Source organism: Adiantum capillus-veneris, chromosome 18 (assembly GCF_014529385.1).
Source record: "Adiantum capillus-veneris isolate H3 chromosome 18, ASM1452938v2, whole genome shotgun sequence".
Lineage (NCBI taxonomy): Eukaryota > Viridiplantae > Streptophyta > Polypodiopsida > Polypodiales > Pteridaceae > Adiantum > Adiantum capillus-veneris.
Window position 1 is genome coordinate 142,284,488 of NC_140948.1, and position 22,232 is coordinate 142,306,719.

General features: G+C 44.9%; 1 protein-coding gene across 4 annotated transcripts in view; it reads left to right on the plus strand.

The window, feature by feature from the left end:
* LOC147436548 (uncharacterized) overlaps positions 1-21,096 on the plus strand; it is a 37,203-nt gene extending 16,107 nt beyond the window's left edge. For 2 of the 4 annotated variants that reach the window (XM_086489424.1, XM_086489425.1), the window contains 2 exons: positions 20,689-20,748; positions 20,825-21,096. In XM_086489424.1, the coding sequence (XP_086345550.1) occupies positions 20,689-20,748; positions 20,825-20,973 (209 nt within the window). In that variant the 3' untranslated portion in view covers positions 20,974-21,096. The remainder of the gene's footprint in view (positions 1-20,688; positions 20,749-20,824) is intronic. The other 2 variants (XM_086489426.1, XM_086489427.1) reach the window with 1 other exon arrangement.
* Positions 21,097-22,232: the final 1,136 nt, after the last annotated feature.

The following is a 22,232-nucleotide window of genomic DNA, read 5'->3' on the forward strand; positions in this document are numbered from 1 at the left end:
CTCGGGTGAAGAGAAGATCCTTCTCAAACACTGTTTGCAAGCGAAAGAAAACCTCAAGAATCTCAAGAACCTCAAGACCCTCAAGCACCCAAGAATCCAAGACCCTCAAGAACCCAAGTTCCTCGTGAGCTTAAGAACCAAAGATCATAGTGCATGGTCGTTACTCGAAGCGGAATGGATACTTCGCATACAGGTGATGAGCATGAGAGAGGCGACGAAGAATTTTTCCCACCAAGAGACTTTTCCTACTCTCCCCTTCGCCATCTACGCCACAAAGTGTACCAAACCCTATGGAGGCAATGGTCAAGCAGATGATGGACATGATGGCCAAATAAGAAGAGACTTGCATTGCCTTGAAACGCGAACGCGACGAACAAAAAGAAATAAAAAAACAAAGAAAGGAGGAAGCAGCAGCAAGAGGCGCGGTCTGGGAGGCTGAGCGTGAGGCTCAAAGAGAACTACGTACTCAAGAATTGGTTCGACAAGTACTTGCCTCGAAGTCCGAACCAACGAAAGATCATGGGAGTTTCTCAAGTGGCAGAAGCCACGATGCGGATTCCAACAACCCAGTCATATAGAAGTTGACTTTCAGTAAGTAAAATGGTAAGATGGATGCTATGGTTATTCATTCTTGGTTGCATCAATTTAATGCTTATTTTGCGACAATTAAGAAGACAGGGAATAGCAAGGTTTTGACGGCAGCTATGTACCTTGCCGGTGATGCCATCAATTGGTACCACGCTCGGCAAGAGGCACAGTTAGCCGCGTACCTAGAGGAAGCCGACGAACTTATGTCCCTTTCCTTCAATTGAGCTGATTTCCAAGACAAGCTCAAGGCGCGGTTTATGCCACCTCAGTACCTTGCACGATTGAAGGATGATTGGCGCGCTCTCAAGCAAAATGGTATGCCGGTTATGTCTTTTTCTAATCGTGTTTTGTAGCTAGGTACCCAATTACGCAAGTCAGATGATGAACGCAAAGAGGCATTCCTTTATTGAGGGACAAGTATATCAAGTACGATGTCGAGGTGCTCTATCCAATCGATCTGAACAAGGGAAAGTCTAAGGAGAACAAGACCTCCACAAGTACCTCGTAGACTTCTCAGAACCCTTAGAACGGTAAGAATGGTAATAACGGTAACTCTTCTAACCAATCTTACAACAATCTCTCAGAAAAGAATTCTTCCAATGAATCTAAGGGTAAGGCTAACACAATTGCTAAACCTAAGCTTACTCCAGATGAAAAGGTAGCACAAGGAATTGTAGGAGGATACATCACGTCGGAAGAGCAAAGCACTTAGTGTAAGGAAGGTCGTTGTTTTCATTGTCACATTAAGGGTCACATAAAAGAACATGTCCTAAGCTTGAATCGAATGAATCTAAAGAATCCACAGACCCCACTTCCTCTGTCAATGCAATTACTGATAACACGAGCGTGCCCCAAGTTTCTCTTGACCTTCCCATTGATGATTCTCTCATTAAATGTTATAGTCAGGTGTCGGGGCAACGTTTTGTCATATTGTTTGACCCAGGTAGTATGCATGATGTGATCAGTCCCTCTCTTGTCGAGAGAGCCCGCCTAGAAGTTAGTCAGAAATCTCCTCTCGAGGTCTCTGGCTTTGTTCCCGGTATGGACTCTCTCATCACGCAGGAGTGTCTTGGTGTGTTGTTTACAATTCAACAAGCTGCCTTCAGTAGAAGATTTTTTGTCTTTCCTCTCTTACGATGTGATATGATTTTGGGCATTCGATGGTTTCGTGATATTAACCCTCTCATTGATTGGGAGGCTAACACTTTCACTCTCTATGCCAAAAGTGATTCTCCCATTGTCATTCGTGGAGAGGACATTGTTCATCCTCGCTCTCTCATTGCTAATATGCAGGACAAGATTGAAAGGATTCAGGAGAAGGAGACTCTCTCAATCTCTTCTTCTCCAAAGCATGACACATAGGATTTGCATGATTATGAGAAGCATGATGATGATTTGGATGATAATGATGAGCATGATGATTTGTTGGACAATGACAAGCATGATGATTTGCATGATCAAGATTTGATTTCTCACAAGCATGATGATTTACATGAAGAAGATGTGGTTGTTCACAAGAAGGATGAGTTAGTGAATGCTTTTTCTAGCGAAGCTAATCTCGATGCAGATTCGATCAATCACGAAGGATCGATCTTGGCTCTCGAGCCTAGGTCCAAAGAAACCTCAAAGGAAGTATTATGTGTTCGCATGATTGATACGCACGCATTGTTAGAGTGTTTCATTCGTGATCGTTTCCTGTATTTTAGTCAGCGTCTTTATGTGATCCCTTTTATTAGGCATGACATATTGTACGTTGAGCACGTTTTACTCATGGATGAGCACGAATGTATGCGGTTTTTTCATGGAAAGCCGAAAAGTATGTATGGAAGGAAGTCACATTCAATGTCTCTTCCTTGGCATGCCACAGTACCCGAAAGAGCACATGAAAGTATTAGGACCAAGCATGCGCATTTCCGTTGTGAATTGCCACAGTTGATTGATCTAGATCAAAAGATAAAGATTCGATCTCATTGTTTGCATATGTTTGGTGAACGGTTTGTCACTCCGGCTCTATGTTTATCTACATTGCATACACAATCTTTACAGCAAACAAGATTTTTTCCAATCACTTTACATGGAATAGGTATGTTCATGGTTTTGTGTTGGAAATGGTTTCAGGAATTTTCAGCCATGGAGATTCTTGAAGAAGGAAGTAGTAAGACTCTAGACGAAGTTGAAGCATCGAAAGAGCCACAAAAGACTTTGTGTCGCTTTCGGCGCGGCCCAAAGAAGCAAGCGTTACATGCCTTTATGAAGTTCAAGCACTGCACGACCCACACATCAGAGTGGGCTGGCGAAGAGTCCCTTCTAGGATTCTGGATGCTATTGACGATCTCCCTCGACGCCATACAGTTCGGTACCAGTACCTGACTTTGAAAAGGAGGGGATGTCACGTGACACATCTAACCCTATGTGTCCGTGGACAAGCTACAACACGACAAGGGTTCAGTCAGTCCAGTCACAGTCTAGATTTAGAAGTGATGTGACACTTTTGTGAGTCTACTCCTAGACCGTGCATGCGCAGTCACTTAGTGTAGATGCATATCTCTGGTTGCACACAGCTTGATCATAAGCATTCCCATTAGAATCCATCAAAATCCTTCAGGGGAATTTTTCAGTGTATTTAGCCTATTTTCCCTATTTTTGACATTTTTCACTTATTATTTTTAAGTGACTTTTGTTGGAAAATAGGTAGGGCAAATTGAGTAAGTTTGTATATAAGCAAACCTAGACTAGCACTAAATGGCAGAAGAGGCAACAGGAGCCAAGCTCAGCAGACAACTTCTCCAACAAGACCTTGGTGGACTTCCCTCCAAGCAAGACCCATCACTAGCGTTTTCTCCATCAAGAACCATTGCCATAGATCTGCATCAACTTAGCGTTCTGCATCAGCATCATCCTCAGAAGCAAGCCCTGTCCTAGCGTTTTGCTTCAACAGCCATCGCGAGCAAAAGCTCATCAAGCTAGCATTTTTGCAAAGCTACTCCCCTAGCGTTTTTGCATACCCCAGCGTCTGTAGATTTGCAGCCTTTATGACCTCAGCCTACAGTGTTTTTCAGCCATGAAGTACCTGCAAGTTACGCCCCTAAAAGAGTAGCAGATTCAGCTCGGAAAGACCAACAGATTCAGCCCTCAAGAACCTCAGTTTTCAGCTCTAAACTTGCAGATTTTTTGAAACCGGCCTGTTTAATCCAAAAAGGGCGGTAGACCTTAGACTTAAACTTTATTTGCTTTCACCCATTTAATTTGTTGCCCACTCTACCTGTACTTTCAAGACACAACAGAGGGGAAAGGGATACAGGCTGCTAGATTGTACCTGTATGAGAAGACCGACACTAGATTGGCCCCTAAATAGGCGCCCTTTTCGGTATTTCTTTATTCTTTATAAGAGAGAATAAACGCTGTGGTTCCCTACAAGCTGCCCCACACAACCTTGGCTGAATTTCAACTGTTCTGGGCGGATTTCTGCAGTATAACTGTACTAGGACCCTTCACAATCAGTATTCCCACGCATTGGATGACTTTCTCGACGCATACGGACACTTTGCAAAACCTGGCGAGAATCTGCAGCACGCTGAATTCTCTGTTTTCTGCCCCGAAAATGCGCAAGATCACCTGTGCAGCGGTCCCCTCGCGTCCCCGAACCTCCTCGGGGTATTAGGGTCCGTTTAGGGCCAAAACCCTAAACCTGCAAAAACACACAGCAGGCTGTAATTCACTGTTTCGGGCTCCGTTTTGCGTGCTGGTCGCATCCGTAGCAAGTCCTCGAGCTCCCGCACCTGTGGCTACTTGCCCTTTGAATCGGACGAGATTTCGCACGTGAAACCTCTCCGAATCACCTGTACCTGCGGGGGATTAGCCGCTAGCTAATCCAGTACCTGTGCAAGAGGCTCTTGCCTCTGCAATCGCGCATGAACCCACACAACTGTACATTGGTTAATTGAAAAGCCCACTAGAGGGGCATAGCATACTGCCATAGGGGAGAGAAAGGGCAGTGCGTAGCATGCTGGGCATCACTTGTCACGTGACACATCCCAACCCTATGTGTCAGTGGACAAGCTACACCACAGCAGGGTTCAGTCAGTTCAGTCAAGACTAGATTAGTAGTGATCTGGCACTTTTGTGAGTCTATTCGTAGACCGTGCATGCCCAGTCACTTAGCATAGATGCATATCCTCCGGTTGCACACAACATGATCATCGGAATTCCCTCAGAATCCATTAGCATCAGTTAGGGGAATTTTCCAGTGCATTTAACCTATTTTCTTATTTATTGGTTATTTTCACTTATTATTTTTAAGTGACTTTCCAACAAAAGTAGGTAGGGCAATTTTGCTAAGTTAATATATAAGCAAACCCAAGTTAGCACTTTCTGGCAGAAGAGGCAGCAGGAGCACCTTGCTCAACAGGCAACTTCTCAGCAAGACCAACCCCCGCGACTACTCTGGCGTTTTCTCCACAGAAGACCTAGCGTTTTTGCATCAGATCAGCCTTGGCGATTTGTGCACAGCAGATCAGCCCCGGCGTCATCACGACACAGCAAATCAGCCTAGCGTTTTTGCATTTGCAGAACTCCGGCGACAGAAGGACCATTTTCAGCCCTTGGCGTTTTTGGATTTCAGTAGCAAATTAAGACCGGCATTATTCACCTAAAGTGTAGCAGATTCAGCCCGTAAAGACCATCAATTTTCAGCCCTAAGAAACCTCATTTTTCAGCCAAGAAAACACAGCCAAAACAGTCATTTTCAGCCACCGAAACAGTCCCGAAATTCAGCGATTAGAAGATCTCAGATTTCAGCCATCGTCGTCGTCGTCGTCGTCATCGTCATCTTCATCGGCATAGACCAAGCATAGTCCATTGCATACGCATTGTACACCTTTGTGCAATCAAAGAATAGACCACTCTCGCCGACGAGAGGGGCCTTCGGAGGAGGGTTTTACAAACTCTCGGGTGTTGTATCTCTTCTCTCTCTTTCTCTCAGTCTCATTCACTTGCACGCACAATCCACTCACTTTGTTCGTGATCATAGCACTCTCCACCAGACGGAAAGCTCTCTCTTTCCATAAGAACTAAAAGGAACCTTGAGCAGTAAAGATCACTAATCTTGAGAAAATACAACATTCATTCCGCTGCACCTAACATTGGTATTAGAGCTTTGGAGGTGTTCTGCATTACTCAAGAAAAGAACCACAAGAACCACAAGAATTTTTTTTTGGCTTGTTGCGATCGCACGAACCCAAGTTTACTTGGGCGTGGCGATTCCTAATCGTGTTTTGTTGAAGAGTGATAGGAATCCCACGAAAGAAGGGCTTGTCCAGCCTCCCCTTGTGTCTCTTTTCACTCATTGAGAGCGGACCGTGCACTTAGCGGCCGGCCAATCGACGTGAGGTGGGAAAAAGCAACCTTGGTGTGAGCGCAAGGCCGCCAAGGGGTGCGCCCGCAGAAAAGAGTAGAACTCGGATGAAGAGAAGATCCTTCTCGAACGCGATTTGCAAGCGAAAGAACACCTCAAGAACCTCAAGATGCTCAAGAACCCTAGATTCTCACGAATCAAGGACCTCAAGAACCTCAAGAACCCAAGTTCCTCGTGAACTTAAGAACCCAAGACCGGCAAGAACCCACGTTCCTCGTGGACTTAAGAACCCAAGACCCCAAGAATCCACAAGAACCCATGATTGCAGAATGGTCATCACGCGAAGCGGAATGGATACTTCGCTTGGAGGTGATGAGCATGAGAGAGGCGAAGAAGAATTTTCCCCACCAGGAGGTTTTTCCGACCCTTCCGCATCTACGACAAAGATTGCACTAACTCCTATGGAAGAGTTGGACCAAGAAAGAGACGCAGAAAGAAAAGCCTACGAAGAAGATATGGTAGCCATCGAGCGTAAGTACCAAGAAAGAAGGGCAGCCATAGAAGTAGAATTTTATCGCGAGAACAAAGCACAAATGCAAGAGTTATTGCGACTCTTTTCTCAAGCTTAGGCACAGATGCAACCGAATCGGGAAAAGGAGACTCTCTCAGTCTCTTTTTCTCCAAAGCATGACACACAGGATTTGCATGATTGTGTGAAGTATGATGATGTTTTGAATGACAATGATAAGCATGATGATTTGGATGCAAATGATTTGCATGATGATTTGGATGATAAAGACAAGTATGATGATTTGCATGATCAAGATGTGATTTCTCACAAGCATGATGAATTGCATAAAGATGATGTGATTGTTCACAAGGATGATGTGTTAGTGGATGCTTTTCCTAGCGAAGCTAACCTCGTTGTAGATTCGATCAATCACCAAGAATCGATCTTGGCTTTCGAGTCGAGGTCCACAGATCCCCCACAAGAAGATTAGATAGATCCCGAAGAAGCGATCTTGGCTCTCGAACCTTGGTCCAAAGAACCCTCACAAGAAGTATTATGTGTTCGCATGATTGATACGCACGCATTGTTCGAGTGTTTCATTCGTGAAGGTTTCCTGTATTTTAGTCAGCATTGTTATGTGATCCCTTTTCCTAGGCATGACATATTGTGTTGAGCACGTTTCTATCATGGATGAGCACGAATGTATGCGGATTGTTCATGAAAAGCTGAAAAGTTTGTATGTAAGGAAGTCACGTTCCATGTCTCTTCCTTGGCATGACACAGTTTCCGAAAGAGCACATGATTGTATGAGCACCAAGCATGGGCGTTTCCATTGTGATTTGCCATAGTTGATTGATTTCGATCATACAGAAAAGATTCGACCTCATTGTTTGCATGTGTTTGATGAACGGGTTGTCACTCCGTTTATTTGTTCATCTACATTGCATAAACAGTCTTTAGAGAAGACAAGATTTTTTTCCTTCACTTTACATGGAATAGGTATGTTCATGGTTTTGTGTTGGAGATGGTTTCAGGAATTTTCAGCCATGGAGATTCTTGAAGAAGAAGGAAGCACGATTCTAGACGAAGTTGAAGCATCAAAGGAGCCACAGAAGACTTTGAGTCTCTTTTGGCGCGGCCCAAAGAAGCAAGCGTTGCAGACCTTTATGAAGTTCAAGTACCGCACGACCCACACATCAGAGTGGGCCGGCGAAGAGTCCCTTCCAGGATTTCGGATGTTGTTGGCGATCTCCCTTGACGCCATACAGTTCGGTACCAGTACCTCACTTTGAAAAGGAGGGGATGTCACGTGACACATCCCAACCCTATGTGTCAGTGGACAAGCTACACCACAGCAGGGTTCAATCAGTTCAGTCAAGACTAGATTAGTAGTGATCTGACACTTTTGTTTCAGTCAGTTCAGTCAAGACTAGATTAGTAGTGATCTGGCACTTTTGTGAGTCTATTCGTAGACCGTCCATGCTCAGTCACTTAGCATAGATGCATATCCTCCGGTTGCACACAACATGATCATCGGAATTCCCATCAGAATCCATTAGCATCAGTTAGGGAAATTTTCCAGTGCATTTAACCTATTTTCCTATTTATTGGTTATTTTCACTTATTATTTTTAAGTGACTTTCCAACAAAAGTAGGTAGGGCAATTTTGCTAAGTTAATATATAAGCAAACCCAAGTTAGCACTTTCTGGCAAAAGAGGCAGCAGGAGCACCTTGCTCAACAGGCAACTTCTCAGCAAGACCGACCCCCGCGACTACTGTGGTGTTTTCTCCATAGAAGACCTAGCGTTTTTGCATCAGATCAGCCTTGGCGATTTGTGCACAGCAGATCAGCCCCGGCGTCATCACGACACAGCAGATCAGCCTAGCGTTTTTGCATTTGCAGAACCCCGGCGATAGAAGGACCATTTTCAGCCCTTGGCGTTTTTGGATTTCAGCAGCAAATTAAGACCGGCATTATTCACCTAAAGTGTAGCAGATTCAGCCCGTAAAGACCATCAATTTTTAGCCCTAGGAAACCTCATTTTTCAGCCAAGAAAACGCAGCCAAAACAGTCATTTTCAGCCACCGAAACAGTCCCAAAATTCATCGATTAGAAGATCTCAGATTTCAGCCATCGTCGTCGTCGTCGTCGTCGCCACCGTCATCGTCATCGTCATCAGCATAGACCAAGTTGCATAGTCCATTGCATACGCATTGTACACCTTTGTGCAATCAAAGAATAGACCACTCTCGCCGACGAGAGTGGGGCCTTCGGAGGAGGGTTTTACAAACTCTCGGGTGTCGTATCTCTTCTGTCTCCTTCTCTCAGTCTCATTCACTTGCACGCACAATCCACTCACTTTGTTCGTGATCATAGCACTCTCCACCAGACGGAAAGCTCTCTCTTTCCATAAGAACTAAAAGGAACCTTGAGCAGTAAAGATCACTAATCTTGAGAAAATACAACATTCATTCCGCTGCACCTAACATCACTCTTGGCACCGCACTGTACATAAGAGGGAAAGGAGGCACTCCATAGCTCTCAACCTGTGGACAGAAGCTTGAAAATGAGCCTCCCTTCTCTAAAATCAGCGCCACTTCTTCTTGCATGAGGAAAGTGCACAGAAATGTGCCACTTGGCACATTTACAGGCCATTTCCTGTTTCGGTGTTGCTGCCTAAAAATCTCCCGACCGGTTGCCCAGTTGCCTTCACGGCAGAGTAATAAAATGTTCCCCTTGTCATTCCGGAGGTAATGACACGAACACATTTTCAGGTCCCAAAATAGCAGTTCCCTAAATTTTAGGAGATGCTGCCATTGTATCTTTCTAGGTCATCCGACCCTCTTTGTACACTGCAGCCACACCAAGAACTGAAATGTAGCCTCTGTAGCAAAGGATTCCACTTTGGCTAACCATAGTCCTTGTCCAACCTTAGTGCTCTCTTGCCCTTAGGCCTGGACTCCCTCTGAACAGTTCCACACTAGCTATGCAATGCAGGGGAGTTAGATTTCCCGAGGGGTGTTTCCAAAAAGTGAAAATAAATAAATAATAAGAAAGAAATCAGCAAAAAGGATAGATAGTAGTCACACGTTGGTGACATACCCTCCTCTTGAAATCTCAAACGTCCTCGTTTGCATCTATGTCGTACATGCTCACAGTCAACACTGGTGTAATCAACACCTGTCGATACTTGTACGACACATACATGCTCATTGTCAACCCTGGTGTATTCAATACCTTGTCGACACATGTATTGCGTGCGTGTGAATCGTGTCCCAATGACATAGTGGTAGCTTCGCACTCTGCCATTGCTTTGAGTCATTAACTTTCCAATGACAAAATGGTAGCTACGCATTTTACCACTGTCTTTTAGTACATGTTGGATCTAGTAACACTTTCGAGCATACCCAAACCGACAGTTTAAGAATGCAGTTACACATGTACCCTTTAATAGAAGCAATTACTGTATCCTTGAGAAACTGACAAGAAATACTCACTTGTATAGCACTAACCATACTTTTGGACATTCCGTAAGAGCAATTGTCAAACTGACAATCTGTACTAACATTCATGTAATATGTACTTGATTTGAGCTCACTTTAAATACCATGTACATCATTTCTTTCAGAAGCCATTGTCACACTGACAATCCATGTAGCTTTGAAACTCAAGGAGTCAAGGTAGGTTGCAAATCGAAGTCTTCAAGGTAAAGTGATAACACAGTTGGTGACTCTGCAAGTTCACCTTCTTCCATCCACTTAGCATCCATTGGTGGATAGTTTCTGAACTTCACCAAGTAACGCCTAGCAACCTTGCCTTTCACTTTTCTTTCTTTATGTGCCAAAATCTGTTCCCGGGACCAAGATCTCGTCAAGTTCCTCGACTTCCGGCTGATCTTCAGCTGGCATATCCTCTGGCACATCACTCACATAGGGTCTGAGAAGACTCACATGAAACGCATTGTGAATCTTCCAACTCTCAGGCAATTTCAGCCTATATGCAACATCATTGATTATGTCGCATACTTGAAAAGGCCCATAGTAACGCATGTTGAGCTTTGGAAACAGTCTTTCCTTGCCCTTCATCTTCTTTAACCTTGCCTTTTCAAAACGTAGAAGCACCCAATCACCAAGTGAAAACACCACTTCACGACGGTGACGATCAGCTGCTTTCTTTTGCTTTGCCTGAGTCTTTTCTAAGGCCACTTTGACCTTCTTGTACATTTCATCCATGTACTGAACATACTTGTCTGCTTCAAATATCTTGTCCTTTGTATGGAGTATGGGGGGAACTTTCTTGCCACCTTCAACTATCTCAAAAGCTGCCTTGCCAGTTGATGAATGCACTGTATTATTGCATGCATACTCCACCAATGGAAAATACTGCTCCCATTTTGCTTTATGCTCTGACACGTAGCATTTCAGCAGATCTAGGACAGTAGAATTTGCCTCTTCTGACTGCCCATCTGTTTGAGGATGAAATGACGAAGAGAATTTGAGCGTTGAGCCCATATTCTCAAACAAGCCTTTCCAGAACAAACTTGTCATGCGTGGATCACGATTGCTAACAATCGACTGTGGCATGCCATGATACTTGAAAATATTGCTCATAAACAAGCGTGCCATCTGATCTGGCTTTATCTTCTTCCTGACATGAATAAAATGAGCCTGCTTGCTGAATCTGCAAATGATGGTCCAAATACTATCGTTTCCTGTCTGTGTTCTCGGAAGATCAAAGATAAAATCCATAGCAATACTTTCCCATGGTTTATCTAGAATAGGTAGTGGTTGCAATAACCCTGGTGCCTTTTGCCTGTCAAACTTGACCTTCTTGCATATTAGGCATTCTCGCACAAAGGTATCCACATCTCTTCTCAATGTAGGTCAGTAGAAGAATGTCTCAACTGCTTTAACTGTAGCATCGATACCACGATGCCCTGCGTACGGTGGGACATGACTCTCTTCCATAACTTTGTGTCGCAATGGCTTTGTGACACACAATCTGTCATGCATCATCATGAACTCGTCTTTGAGAAGATAGTGTTCATGACGTTGTCCATCCATTAGCTGCTCGAAAACCCTTGCAAAATCTTCATCATTTGCATACTGTTCCCTCATATCATCAAGTTCATGATGATAAGGAATTGACACAGCTGAAATTTGTGGCTTCCTTGACAAGGCATCAGCCACAACGTTCTTCTTGCCTTTCACATGCACAATCTGAAAATGGAACATGGACAAGATATTTGCTCATCGCATATGCTTCTCAGATAACTTTGCCTGTGTCAAGAAGTATCGCAAGGTCTGATGATCCGTTTGGACAACGAAATGTGTACCTAGCAGGTAGTGTTTCCAACTTAAGAGCTCATGAATCACGGCATGCAGTTCTTTTTCATAGACTTGCATAGTCTTTTCTGACCCTTGCAAGATTCTACTCTCATAGGCTACTACCGTGCCATCTTGCATTAGCACTGCACCAATGCTACTACTGCAGGCGTCGCACTGGACCACAAATGACTTCCTAAGATCTGGCAACTCAATGACTGGATCTGAAGTCATCTTTTCCTTCAAGGGTATAAAAGCTGAAATCTCTTTTTGTGTCCATCTGAAGGTGACTGCCTTCTTTTGAAGAGCATGTAAAGGTGAAGCAATCTCAGCAAAATTTCGGATAAACCTTCTGTAATAGGAGCATAGTCCCAAGAAGCTTCGGACATCGTGCACCGTCTTCAAATCTGGCCATGACTTGATCGCTTCAACTTTTGCAGGATCCATTCTGACACCATCCTTTGAGACAATGTATCCCAGAAAGTGAATCTCTTCCAGAAAAAATTCACTTTTCTTTGCATTGATGAGCAACCTATGGCTGCGTAGCTCTTTGAACACAATGGCCAAGTGATGCCTATGCTCCTCTTCATTCTTTGAGTAGACTATCATGTCATCAAAGAATGTATCAACAAACTGCTGGTGTGGACGGAAAATTCTGTCCATCATCCTATTGAACGTAGCAGGAGCATTTGTGAGACCAAAGGGCATCACTAGAAATTCGTAAAGGCCAAACGTTGTTCTAAAAGCAGTCTTGTGCACATCCTCTTATCTAATGCGGATCTGATGGTACCCACTCTTTAGATCTATCCTGCTAAAGATAGCTGCTCCTTCTAATTTGTCCAGAATATCATCAATTCCAGGTATAGGGAACCTATTCTTGATGGTATTCTTGTTCAGTGCACGGTAGTCGATGCACATACGCCATGAGCCATCCTTTTTCTGCACCAACAACACTGGAGAACAGAATGGAGATGAACTAGGCTGAATCAGCCCCTTTTCTAACAGCTCTTGTACTTGGCTCATTATCTCTTTCTGCTGAGCCGCACTAACCATGTATGGAGGCTTATTTGGCGGGCTACTGCCTGGCACCAAATCTATCGCATGGTCCTCGGGTCTCTCTGGCAATAATTGAGACGGTAATGAATCGGAAAAACAGTCACTATATTGTTGTAAAAACATTGACCTTTCTTTATCTAACACAAATAAATTTGATTCATCACAATCTGACACTTCACGCGCAAAAAACCAAGTACGCAGAAAGATGCTTTTTCATTACAGAAGTAATAGCAGAAGCTGATACAGTAGGAATAGACTCCCCTTTAAGCTTCACATCCAGAATGTGAGTCTTTCCTCTGTTCTGTACAATGATCTTTTTGTTGTAGGCATCCATGATTCCCTGTAAACGAAACAATCAAGGGATACCTAGCAACACATCACATCCGTCCAGTGGCATGATGTAAAATTCTTCAGCATCTACATAGGACTGGATATGTAGGCGCAACTTTCCAATGATGGGTGTCACAGCCTCTGTATGGCCAGGACATGCCAAACCTGCCTCTGCTGTATACCCCATCTCTTCAGGTCTGATTTCCAACTTTGAAGCCAATTCTGGGGAAATGAAGTTGGCTTTGGCACCTGGATCAGAGAAGATAAGCACTGTTTGATCCCTGACCTTTCCCCATGCTTTGCAAAGCTCACTTGCATCTGAATTTGGCTTGTCGCCCACCATATCTGGCACTAGACCAGCCATGGGCCTCTTTCCTTTCCTGTCCTCCTTGTCTTCAGAATCAACTGGCCTTTTCTTTTGAGGAAGATTGTAAGCAATGTGGCCAGGCTGCTCATAGATAAAGCATTTGTTCTCTAACCTCAGGACCTTCTTTTGCTCTTCCAACTTGCGAGGAAAACGTCTTTTCCATTTCTTTGCTGGTCCCTTTTCTGATTCAGCCGCAGCTTTGCCTTTCCCTGCGTTGGTTGGCTCCTGAGTCCCTTTAGGAACCTCTTTGGGAACGTACTTCTTCGCTGAATTTTTCTTGGCTGATCCTTCCTTGACGCAAGTATTAAATTCACAATCTTCTCCCTTCAGCAAACCATTGCCAGTGTTTGCTACCTCGATGAGCTGCGTCAAAGTAGTGACTTTGGTCTTCGTGCAATACTTTCTCAATCCTTTGGGTAGGCCACAACAATATTTTTCAATCTGTTCTGTCAATGGCACAAACCTATAGGAAGTTACTCGAAGTAGAGCTTTTCCAAAACTTCCGATTGTAGTCATCCAGATTCTTGCAAGTGGCAGCATTAAGCTGGTGCCATTCTGTCATGACATCTGCTTCAAAGTCATCAGATAACCATGCTGTTGCAATAATCTGCTTGAAGTAAATCCATGTGGACGGAGCTTGCCCTTGAAGCAATAAAGTTGTCCACCATTGTCCCGCATTCCCTGTCAAGAAAGTGGCTGCCTTGCAGACCTTTGAAGCCTCTGTAAAGTTTCCCCTTGCATAGGCTTTGTCAAACTGCTGGAGGAATGAGAGAGCCTTCTTGCTGTCATCAAACCCTGTAAAGGTCGTGAATGTCACACCTTTGCCACCTTCTTTGTACAGAGTTGGCCTCTCCAACGGCGTTAAGTTGTCATATGGAAGTGATTGAAACATGGGAACACTGTTAGGGTTCATCTGTGTTCCTTGACCGCTATTAAGTTGACGTGGAAATGCCATATTTGGCTGTTGATTTGTAATTCCAGCCATACCAAAATTTGCCAATGGCATCCCAAATTGGCCCCGAGTGCTTTGAAACCCTGATAGCATGCCCGTGACACCATACATGGGGTTAGGCATCATTGTTTGAGCACTCCCGAACACTGTTCCTGGCGTGTAAAACTGATTTCCAGGTGCATGACCAACCATGCTCTGGAATACCGATCCACCTCCAAAATAGCCAGGGTGTACTGAAGGTGGTGGGAAGACTTGTTGCATAGCCTGTAGGTTGCTTCCCTGCCCATTAGAACCAGCTATAGGCTGTTGAAAGGTGGCTGGCTAAACTGGTACAGCCCGAAAGACTGGCATTTCAGCCACCTGTTCTTGCACCTTAGGCGCAGGTTGTGGAGGCTGCAATGTTCTCCGTCAAGTGTATAGGTGTTTCCATTGACTCTGCAGTATGAATCACCTGTGCTTGAGCCTTAACAAGCTTTTGAATATGATCCAGTGACCCAACTTGGTGAGACGGAAGAGGAGGTTGCAGAAAGGCTAAAAACCTCGGGTTCTGCATTACTTGTGTGAACATAGCCACAACAGTAGCCAACTGGGTCCTGAATATATCATCATCCGTCTGTGGTGGTCTTGAAGACTCACCCACTTCATGTGTCTGTTGACCCTGCGAAGAGGAAACCTCTTCAGTCACATCATCTGGTCTGTCAGCCATAATTGCAATTTCCTGTGTCTGGTCTATGATCTCCTGTGTCTTCAAGCCCAAACTGACCAAGGCTCATTTCTATGGGAAAAAGTGATTTAATCCCGGCGATGGAACCATGAAACCGACCTGTTTAATCCAAAAAGGGCGGTAGACCTTAGACTTAAACTTTATTTGCTTTCACCCATTTAATTTGTCGCCCACTTTACCTGTACTTTCAAGACACAACAGAGGGGAAAGGGATACAAGCTGCTAGATTGTACCTATATGAGAAGACCGACACCAGATTGGCCCCTAAATAGGCGCCCCTTTCGGTATTTCTTTATTCTTTAAAAGAGGGAATAAACACCGTGGTTCCCTACAAGCTGCCCCGCACAACCTTGGCTGAATTTCAACTGTTCTGGCCCGATTTCGGCAGCATAACTGTACTAGGACCCTTCACAGTTAGTATTCCCACGCATTGGATGACTTTCTCGACGCATACGGACACTCTGCAAAGCCTGGCGAGAATCTGCAGCACGCTGAATTCTCTGTTTTCTGCCCCAAAAATATGCCAGATCACCTGTGCAGCGGTACCCCTCGCGTCCCCGAACCTCCTGGGGGTATTAGGGTCCGTTTAGGGCCAAAACCCTAAACCTGCAAAAACACACAGCAGGCTGTAATTCACTGTTTCGGGCTCCATTTTGCGTGCCGGTCGCATCCGTAGCAAGTCCTCGAGCTCCCACACCTGTAGGGCTACTTGCCCTTTGAATCGGAAGAGATTCCGCATGTGAAACCTCTCCGAATCACTTGTACCTGCGGAGGATTAGCCGCTAGCTAATCTAGTACCTGTGCAAGAGGCTCTTGCCTCTGCAATCGCGCATGAACCCACACAACTGTACATTGGTCAATTGAAAAGCCCACTAGAGGGGAATAACATACTGCCATAGGGGGGAGAGAGGGCAGTGCGTAGCGTGCAGGGCATCACTCCTGGCACTGTACTGTACATAAGAGGGAAAGGAAGCACTCCATAGCTCTCAACATGTGAACAAAAGGTTGAAAATGAGCCTCGCTTCTCTAAAATCAGCACCACTTCTTCCTGCATGAGGAAAGTGCACAGAAATGTGCCACTTGGCACATTTACAGGCCATTTCCCGTTTCGGGGTTGCCGCCTAAAAATCTCCCGACCGGTTGCCCAGTTTCCTTCACGGCAGAGTAATAAAATGTTCCCCTTGTCATTCCGGAGGTAATGACGCGAACACATTTTCAGGTCCCAAAATAGCAGTTCCCTAAATTTTAGGAGATGCTGCCATTGTATCTTTTCTAGGTCATCCGACCCTCTTTGTACACTGCAGCCACACCAAGAACTGAAATGTAGCCTCTGTAGCAAAGGATTCCACTTTGGCTAGTCAATGACCCTACTTTGGCTAACCATAGTCCTTGTCCAACCTTAGTGCTCTCTTGCCCTCAGGCCTGGACTCCCTCTGAACAGTTCCACACTAGCTATGCAGTGCAGGGTAGTTAGATTTCTCGAGGGGTGTTTCCAAAAAGTGAAAATAAATAAATAATAAGAAAGAAATCAACAAAAAGGATAGATAGTAGTCACACGCTGGTGATATTTTCAGCGATAAAGACCCACAGAAAGAGCCCCCAAAATCAGCGTTTTTGGACTAGTCGCAGATTTCAGTCCATAGCGTTTTTGGACAGTAGATAAAAGATTGCAAATTTTAGCCCTTAGGTCGGTGTCGTCATCCCCGTCGTCGTCGTCGACATAGCCTAGACTTGCAGCAATCTCATGCATACCGTTTGTACCAGTTTGTGCAATCATAAGTAGACCACTCTCGCCGACGAGAATGGGGCCTTCGGAGGAGGGTTTTAAAGCAGTCTCTGGTGTCGTATCTCTCTTCTCTCTATATCTCTCAGTCTCATACACTTGCACGCACAATGTCCATTCAGTTTGTTTGTGATCATAGCATTCTCTCATTAAGAACGGAAGGCTCTACCTTCCATAAGAACAAAAGGAACCTTGAGCACAGTTCGGAGCACTCATGTTGAGCAAAGCGCAAACATTCATTCTGTTGCACCTAACATTGAAGATAGGTACATTCGTAGATAGGCTCCAAGTATCAAGCAAGCCCTCACACATGGTGTGGTTAAACATGACTGCTAGAAGCTCTGCTAATAGATTTCTGGCATGCATGAAATGCTCAGCCATCAAGCCATCATGATCATATGCTCTCCCAGTCCTCATCCTGTCAATGGCCTTCTTCATTATCTCAACGATGAAAAAAGCACATGTGCGTCGGCATGGATCGGGGGTGTCCGGAAGGGGTGGCTGTCCAGAAACTGTGTACAAAGATGATGCACACTGACCCCAAGTCTCTGTAGAGGTAATGGAAAGAGGGGGTGGGGGGTGGGGGGGGGGGGGGGGGGGGGGGGGGGGGGGGAGGGGGGGAAATAGTTGGTATAGATCCTGCTCTAGTCGAGTCAAAAATGCCCTCTTCTTTCGCTGCACTAGGCGTTAGAAGTCAATCTGTGACTGTCTGTGAGTGGTGTCCCCCAAAAGCACTTCCCTTTGAAGCCTAGCTCTATTTTGGCGGCATTCCTCATCATACTAGCTGTTCTGAGGCATGCTCCGAGAACGGCGTCTATGCTCAGGCTGGTGTGGGTATGCCTCTGCTGTTGCATCATGTAATGTTTGTGTCAGTATAGTAGTAAGCTCCTCTAGAGGTCGCCCTGGCTCCTCAGTTCATACGTCTGTAGATCCCGTCTATGTATACAGAATCCGTCTCCCGCGTGAAGGTGTAGCGAGTAGAGGCTGCTACGCGAAGATTGTGTGCTACATTGAACTGGAAAGAGATGGTCAGCGACACAATAGCATGATCCACTGCCACCCCAACAGGTCTGGACCCAACTATGAGATCTTGGATACTAGAGATGAGGCTTGGTTCTGCCATGACATAATCCACTGTGCTGGCTCCATGTCTGTATGGAAAGTATGTGAAACCTCCCGCAACGGGAAATCTCTGTAGGCCATTCAAGATGGCCAATCCATGTGTAGTCCCCATGTCTATCAAGTGCCGTTCATACTCGGTATGTTTCTCATCCTGTGATAGTCTGGATAGGCCCGTCTCTGCAACATCCAGCTCTCTCAGCATCTCCTCTGAAGTATCATAAAATACTTTCTGATGATGGGCAATCCTAGCATTGAAGTCCCTGTCACCATCTCTAGAGAATTCCCATATGTCATCATCCAAAATAGAGAAAGGGGACTGTCCTCTGGCTGGTGCATATACTGACGTACTCTGGGGAAAGTAGCAAATAACAATGTAAAGATATCTGTCAGTCTCTGCTCTGAGTCTCACCCACATGTACCTAGCTTGCTCATCCCTGCGAGCTATGTGTATCAATGGTTGCAACTCCTCCATGAATAACACTGCTACTGCTCTTGAGCCCCGCCCTCTGTGCGCTGATCGTGTCTCCTATGTTTCCCATCTGTATCTACTAATGTGAGGCATAGATTGCCGAGGGGCCTGATGTGTCTCAGAGTAGAAGATGATGTCTCTCCCACTAAAATTGTCCTCAAAAGCACCCACAAGACACATAGATCCATTACAATTCTAGGTTGCAACTTTGAGTGTGGTCCCATAGGTCTCACACCGCGTGGCTCCAGTATCACCACTCTTCCATCTCGGTAAAAAGCAATCTTACCTTTTTCCCTTGCCGCTTTTATCTCTGGCATTACCTCTTGCATATGGGCGACCTGTGAGAGAGTAAGGTCATCCCCAAGAAAGATGCCGTCTTCTTAAGAGTTGGTCAAAAGTCCTTCGCTTCCATGGTGGGAAAACGAAGGATAAGTGTCCTTTCTTTCGAGGTTTCCCCCTTGCTCCCACTTTTCTTGTTGCCCACTCTCCAAGCTCTTGAGTGCATCGGCTCATGAACTCCCATCAAAGCCATGAGTTCTTTTACCTCTTCGTCTACATTATCTTTGTCGTTAAGGCCGCAAATTCTCACGTGTAGAGACCGTACACGTCTTCTTTGCTCCTCTTCTAGTGTCAGGTTGATAATAGTGGGTGTGGATGTTGTTTCCTTACTTTTCCCTTTCTTGGCAACCTCAATCCATTTCTCAGTCTCATTTGCTTTTTGTTGAGTTTTTTGTGATAACGTCCACCCAAGAGGTCGTTCTTCCCCCTCTTTGATGGATCGCACTTGCTCTTTGATTGTGTTAAGTTCTTCTATTACAGAGGGTTGCAATTCTCCCTCTTCAAGTGTGTTTCGTGATCGTGCCTCAGCAAGCTCCTTCTTGAGTGATGCAATCTCTTCGTCTTGGGCCGTCACACGATCTCCCATTGCAGCGATCTGGCTTTCTTGGGTCAAAACACGAACTTGGGCAGTTTTATTATCCCTAATAGGTGGCGGTTGATCTTGAGTGATGCAATCTCTTCGTCTTGGGCCGTCACACGATCTCCCATTGCAGCGATCTGGCTTTCTTGGGTCAAAACACGAACTTGGGCAGTTTTATTATCCCTAATAGGTGGCGGTTGATCTTGTTAATGGTCTCGACCATTTCTTCTTTGCACTTTTGGACCACATCTTCTAGGGGCTCGGGCTTGTCATTCTACTTCCTCATGTTTGGTCGCTGCTGACAAACGAGACGAAATTTGCGGCGGAAGGAGACCTACACGCACCCGAGCTCCCACATTAAGCATACATGTTCCTACATTAAGCATACATGGCGTACATATCTGCAATTTTTGCAAATTATTGTCAAGCCCCGCTTTATTCAATTTCTGCAATTTCTACCAGTTCTGTAATTTTCTGAAATTCTGCACTTTCTGAGTTCTGCTGTTTCTGAAATCTGCTATTTGCTGAAAATCTGCAATATTTGAAAATCTGCACTGGAAAAATTATTCTGCGTATTTCTGTGAATTTTTGACTGCCTGCTGTACCTGGGGGGGGGGAGCGGGTGGGCCTGTAGAGGCAGCGCGAGGGTGGGGGGGCGGGATTGCAGGGCAGCGCGAGAGAGCTAGGGAGAGAGAGCGCGAATGGGGGGAGTGGCACGAGGGGGAGGCGTGACTGCAGGGCAGCGTGAGGGATTGCAGGGGCAGCGCGATGGTGAGGGCGGTACTGTAGGGCAGCACGAGGGTGGAGGGTGGGGGTTTGGCAGAGAGAGAGAGAGAGAGAGAGAGAGAGAGAGAGAGAGAGAGAGAGAGAGAGAAATGAAATGTTATATTAACGTCTTCAAAAGGCCAGAATGACCTATGAGACCAAACTGATACAAAAGTGGTGAATCTGTTACAATGTCTGGGTACCTTAGTACTAAAGTACTAAGCGTGAAAAGTGTGAAAGTATGAAAATAAATTTGAAAAACTAAATACAAAGTATTAAATAAACTTCTTAGGAGCATTCTGGGTGTCTGGCTAGAATGCTTCTAATCCTTTGTTGTAGTCTCCTCTGGTGAAGTGTGCTTCTGCATCTTGGTCGTGGTCGTCTCGATTTCCTAAGCTCACTTCACGCATCTCCTGATGATAGGTTTTGGAATGAAACAGCGTATTTGGTGGTGGTGCTTGAAATGGATAATGCATATTAACTGTGGGTATTATGTAAGTTTAAGGCATATGTTAATATTTTTAGCTTTTGTGCACATACTGACCTCCTCTGTTACCAGGTACTGTTCCGCGTACCCTCACAAAAGAATGGGAAGAAGCGACAGCAAGGAAGTTTGATGAAGGCTGGCCCCGGGTTGCTGGTCCACCAGTGGTCATGAATCCCCTGACTCGACAGAACTACAGACTCGTTGAGGCAGAGGAGGAGTGAGGCAGAGGGGGGTAGAGAAAAAACATCTTCTTCTTTTTAAGTGCCACGAGCAGAAGTTTCTAGTAACGACATATCTGATTGGTGTACACTCTGGTCGACAGAATAAATGCTTTTTATGTGATCTCTCTTTTGTTATGCATGTGCCATGTCTCTGCATCAGTGTTATTTGCATCAGTGTTATTTAGCTGCCCATTTCAGATTACCTTTCAGAGCCTAGCATATTTAACTCATTATAAAAATTGTGGGCCATTTTCATTACCTCAGTACAATGGAGTAGTAAGCTTTTTTGTGATCGACTCCTTTGAAGACATGCCAGCGTCTATCAAACAGATTGTGTTCCATGCAGAGGTTGTGGCATATAGTAGTGAGTTTTAGATCTCGAGTGCAAGCTGTTGTTGAGCATGTGACTGACTAGTAGAATGTCTCAGTGTTTTGGCATTTTCCTTATTAATTTAGATGCCAAATCTTGTCGATCAGGGTGTAACGATAAATTATTGGTGCCCTGCATTGCTCTTCATTTTGTCCCTTCTGAAAGAGTCGTTTCGTTTATCAGCATCTGGGATTTATTCTTGCTCTCGTATAGCAGCTGTCCAAGGTGTCTCATTTGTGCAGCTCAACTGTTTGATAAGTTTTCCGGTCATTCGGTTAGCGAAGTAAATTGCAGGAAATGTCCTAAGTTAATGTGTGTGACTCAGCTGTTTGATACTTTTTTCGATCATTCAGTCAGCGAATTAAATTTGCAGGAAATGTCTGAAGTTGCTCAATGTCAATATCCAGTTACATTTTTCATGCAAGTTGATGTCCTGTAACATTCGCTTCATCTGGCTCTTGAAATGTGGCTATCTCTTGAGTGGTAGTGCTGATGCCTGGATGTTCGACCATAAATAGGTGATGGAAGTGGGTCCGGCTAAAAGTGGTGAAACACTGGCCTTAAATTCCTGCGGCTCTGCACGGAACTTCACATGACCAACAGTTGTATATTGTTTTCTACCTTGGGCAGAGGTTTAGTCTATGGGAGTGGTTTTTCAAAGTGACTGGCATCATCAATGAGCCGTTGTCTCAATAAAATGGCATTTTCTGTATCTAGCGAGATACCTTGTTTAGGGTGGAGCATTATGTTTTGGGTTCCCTACATTGCTCAAGGTCCTGATCTCTGTTGATCGATGCACAGAGACGTCTGAACTTTTTCTATTGTATTTACAAAGATCAATATGTGCTCAGAGATGACACTTGCATTCTTGCAACATAGAATTTCCCTA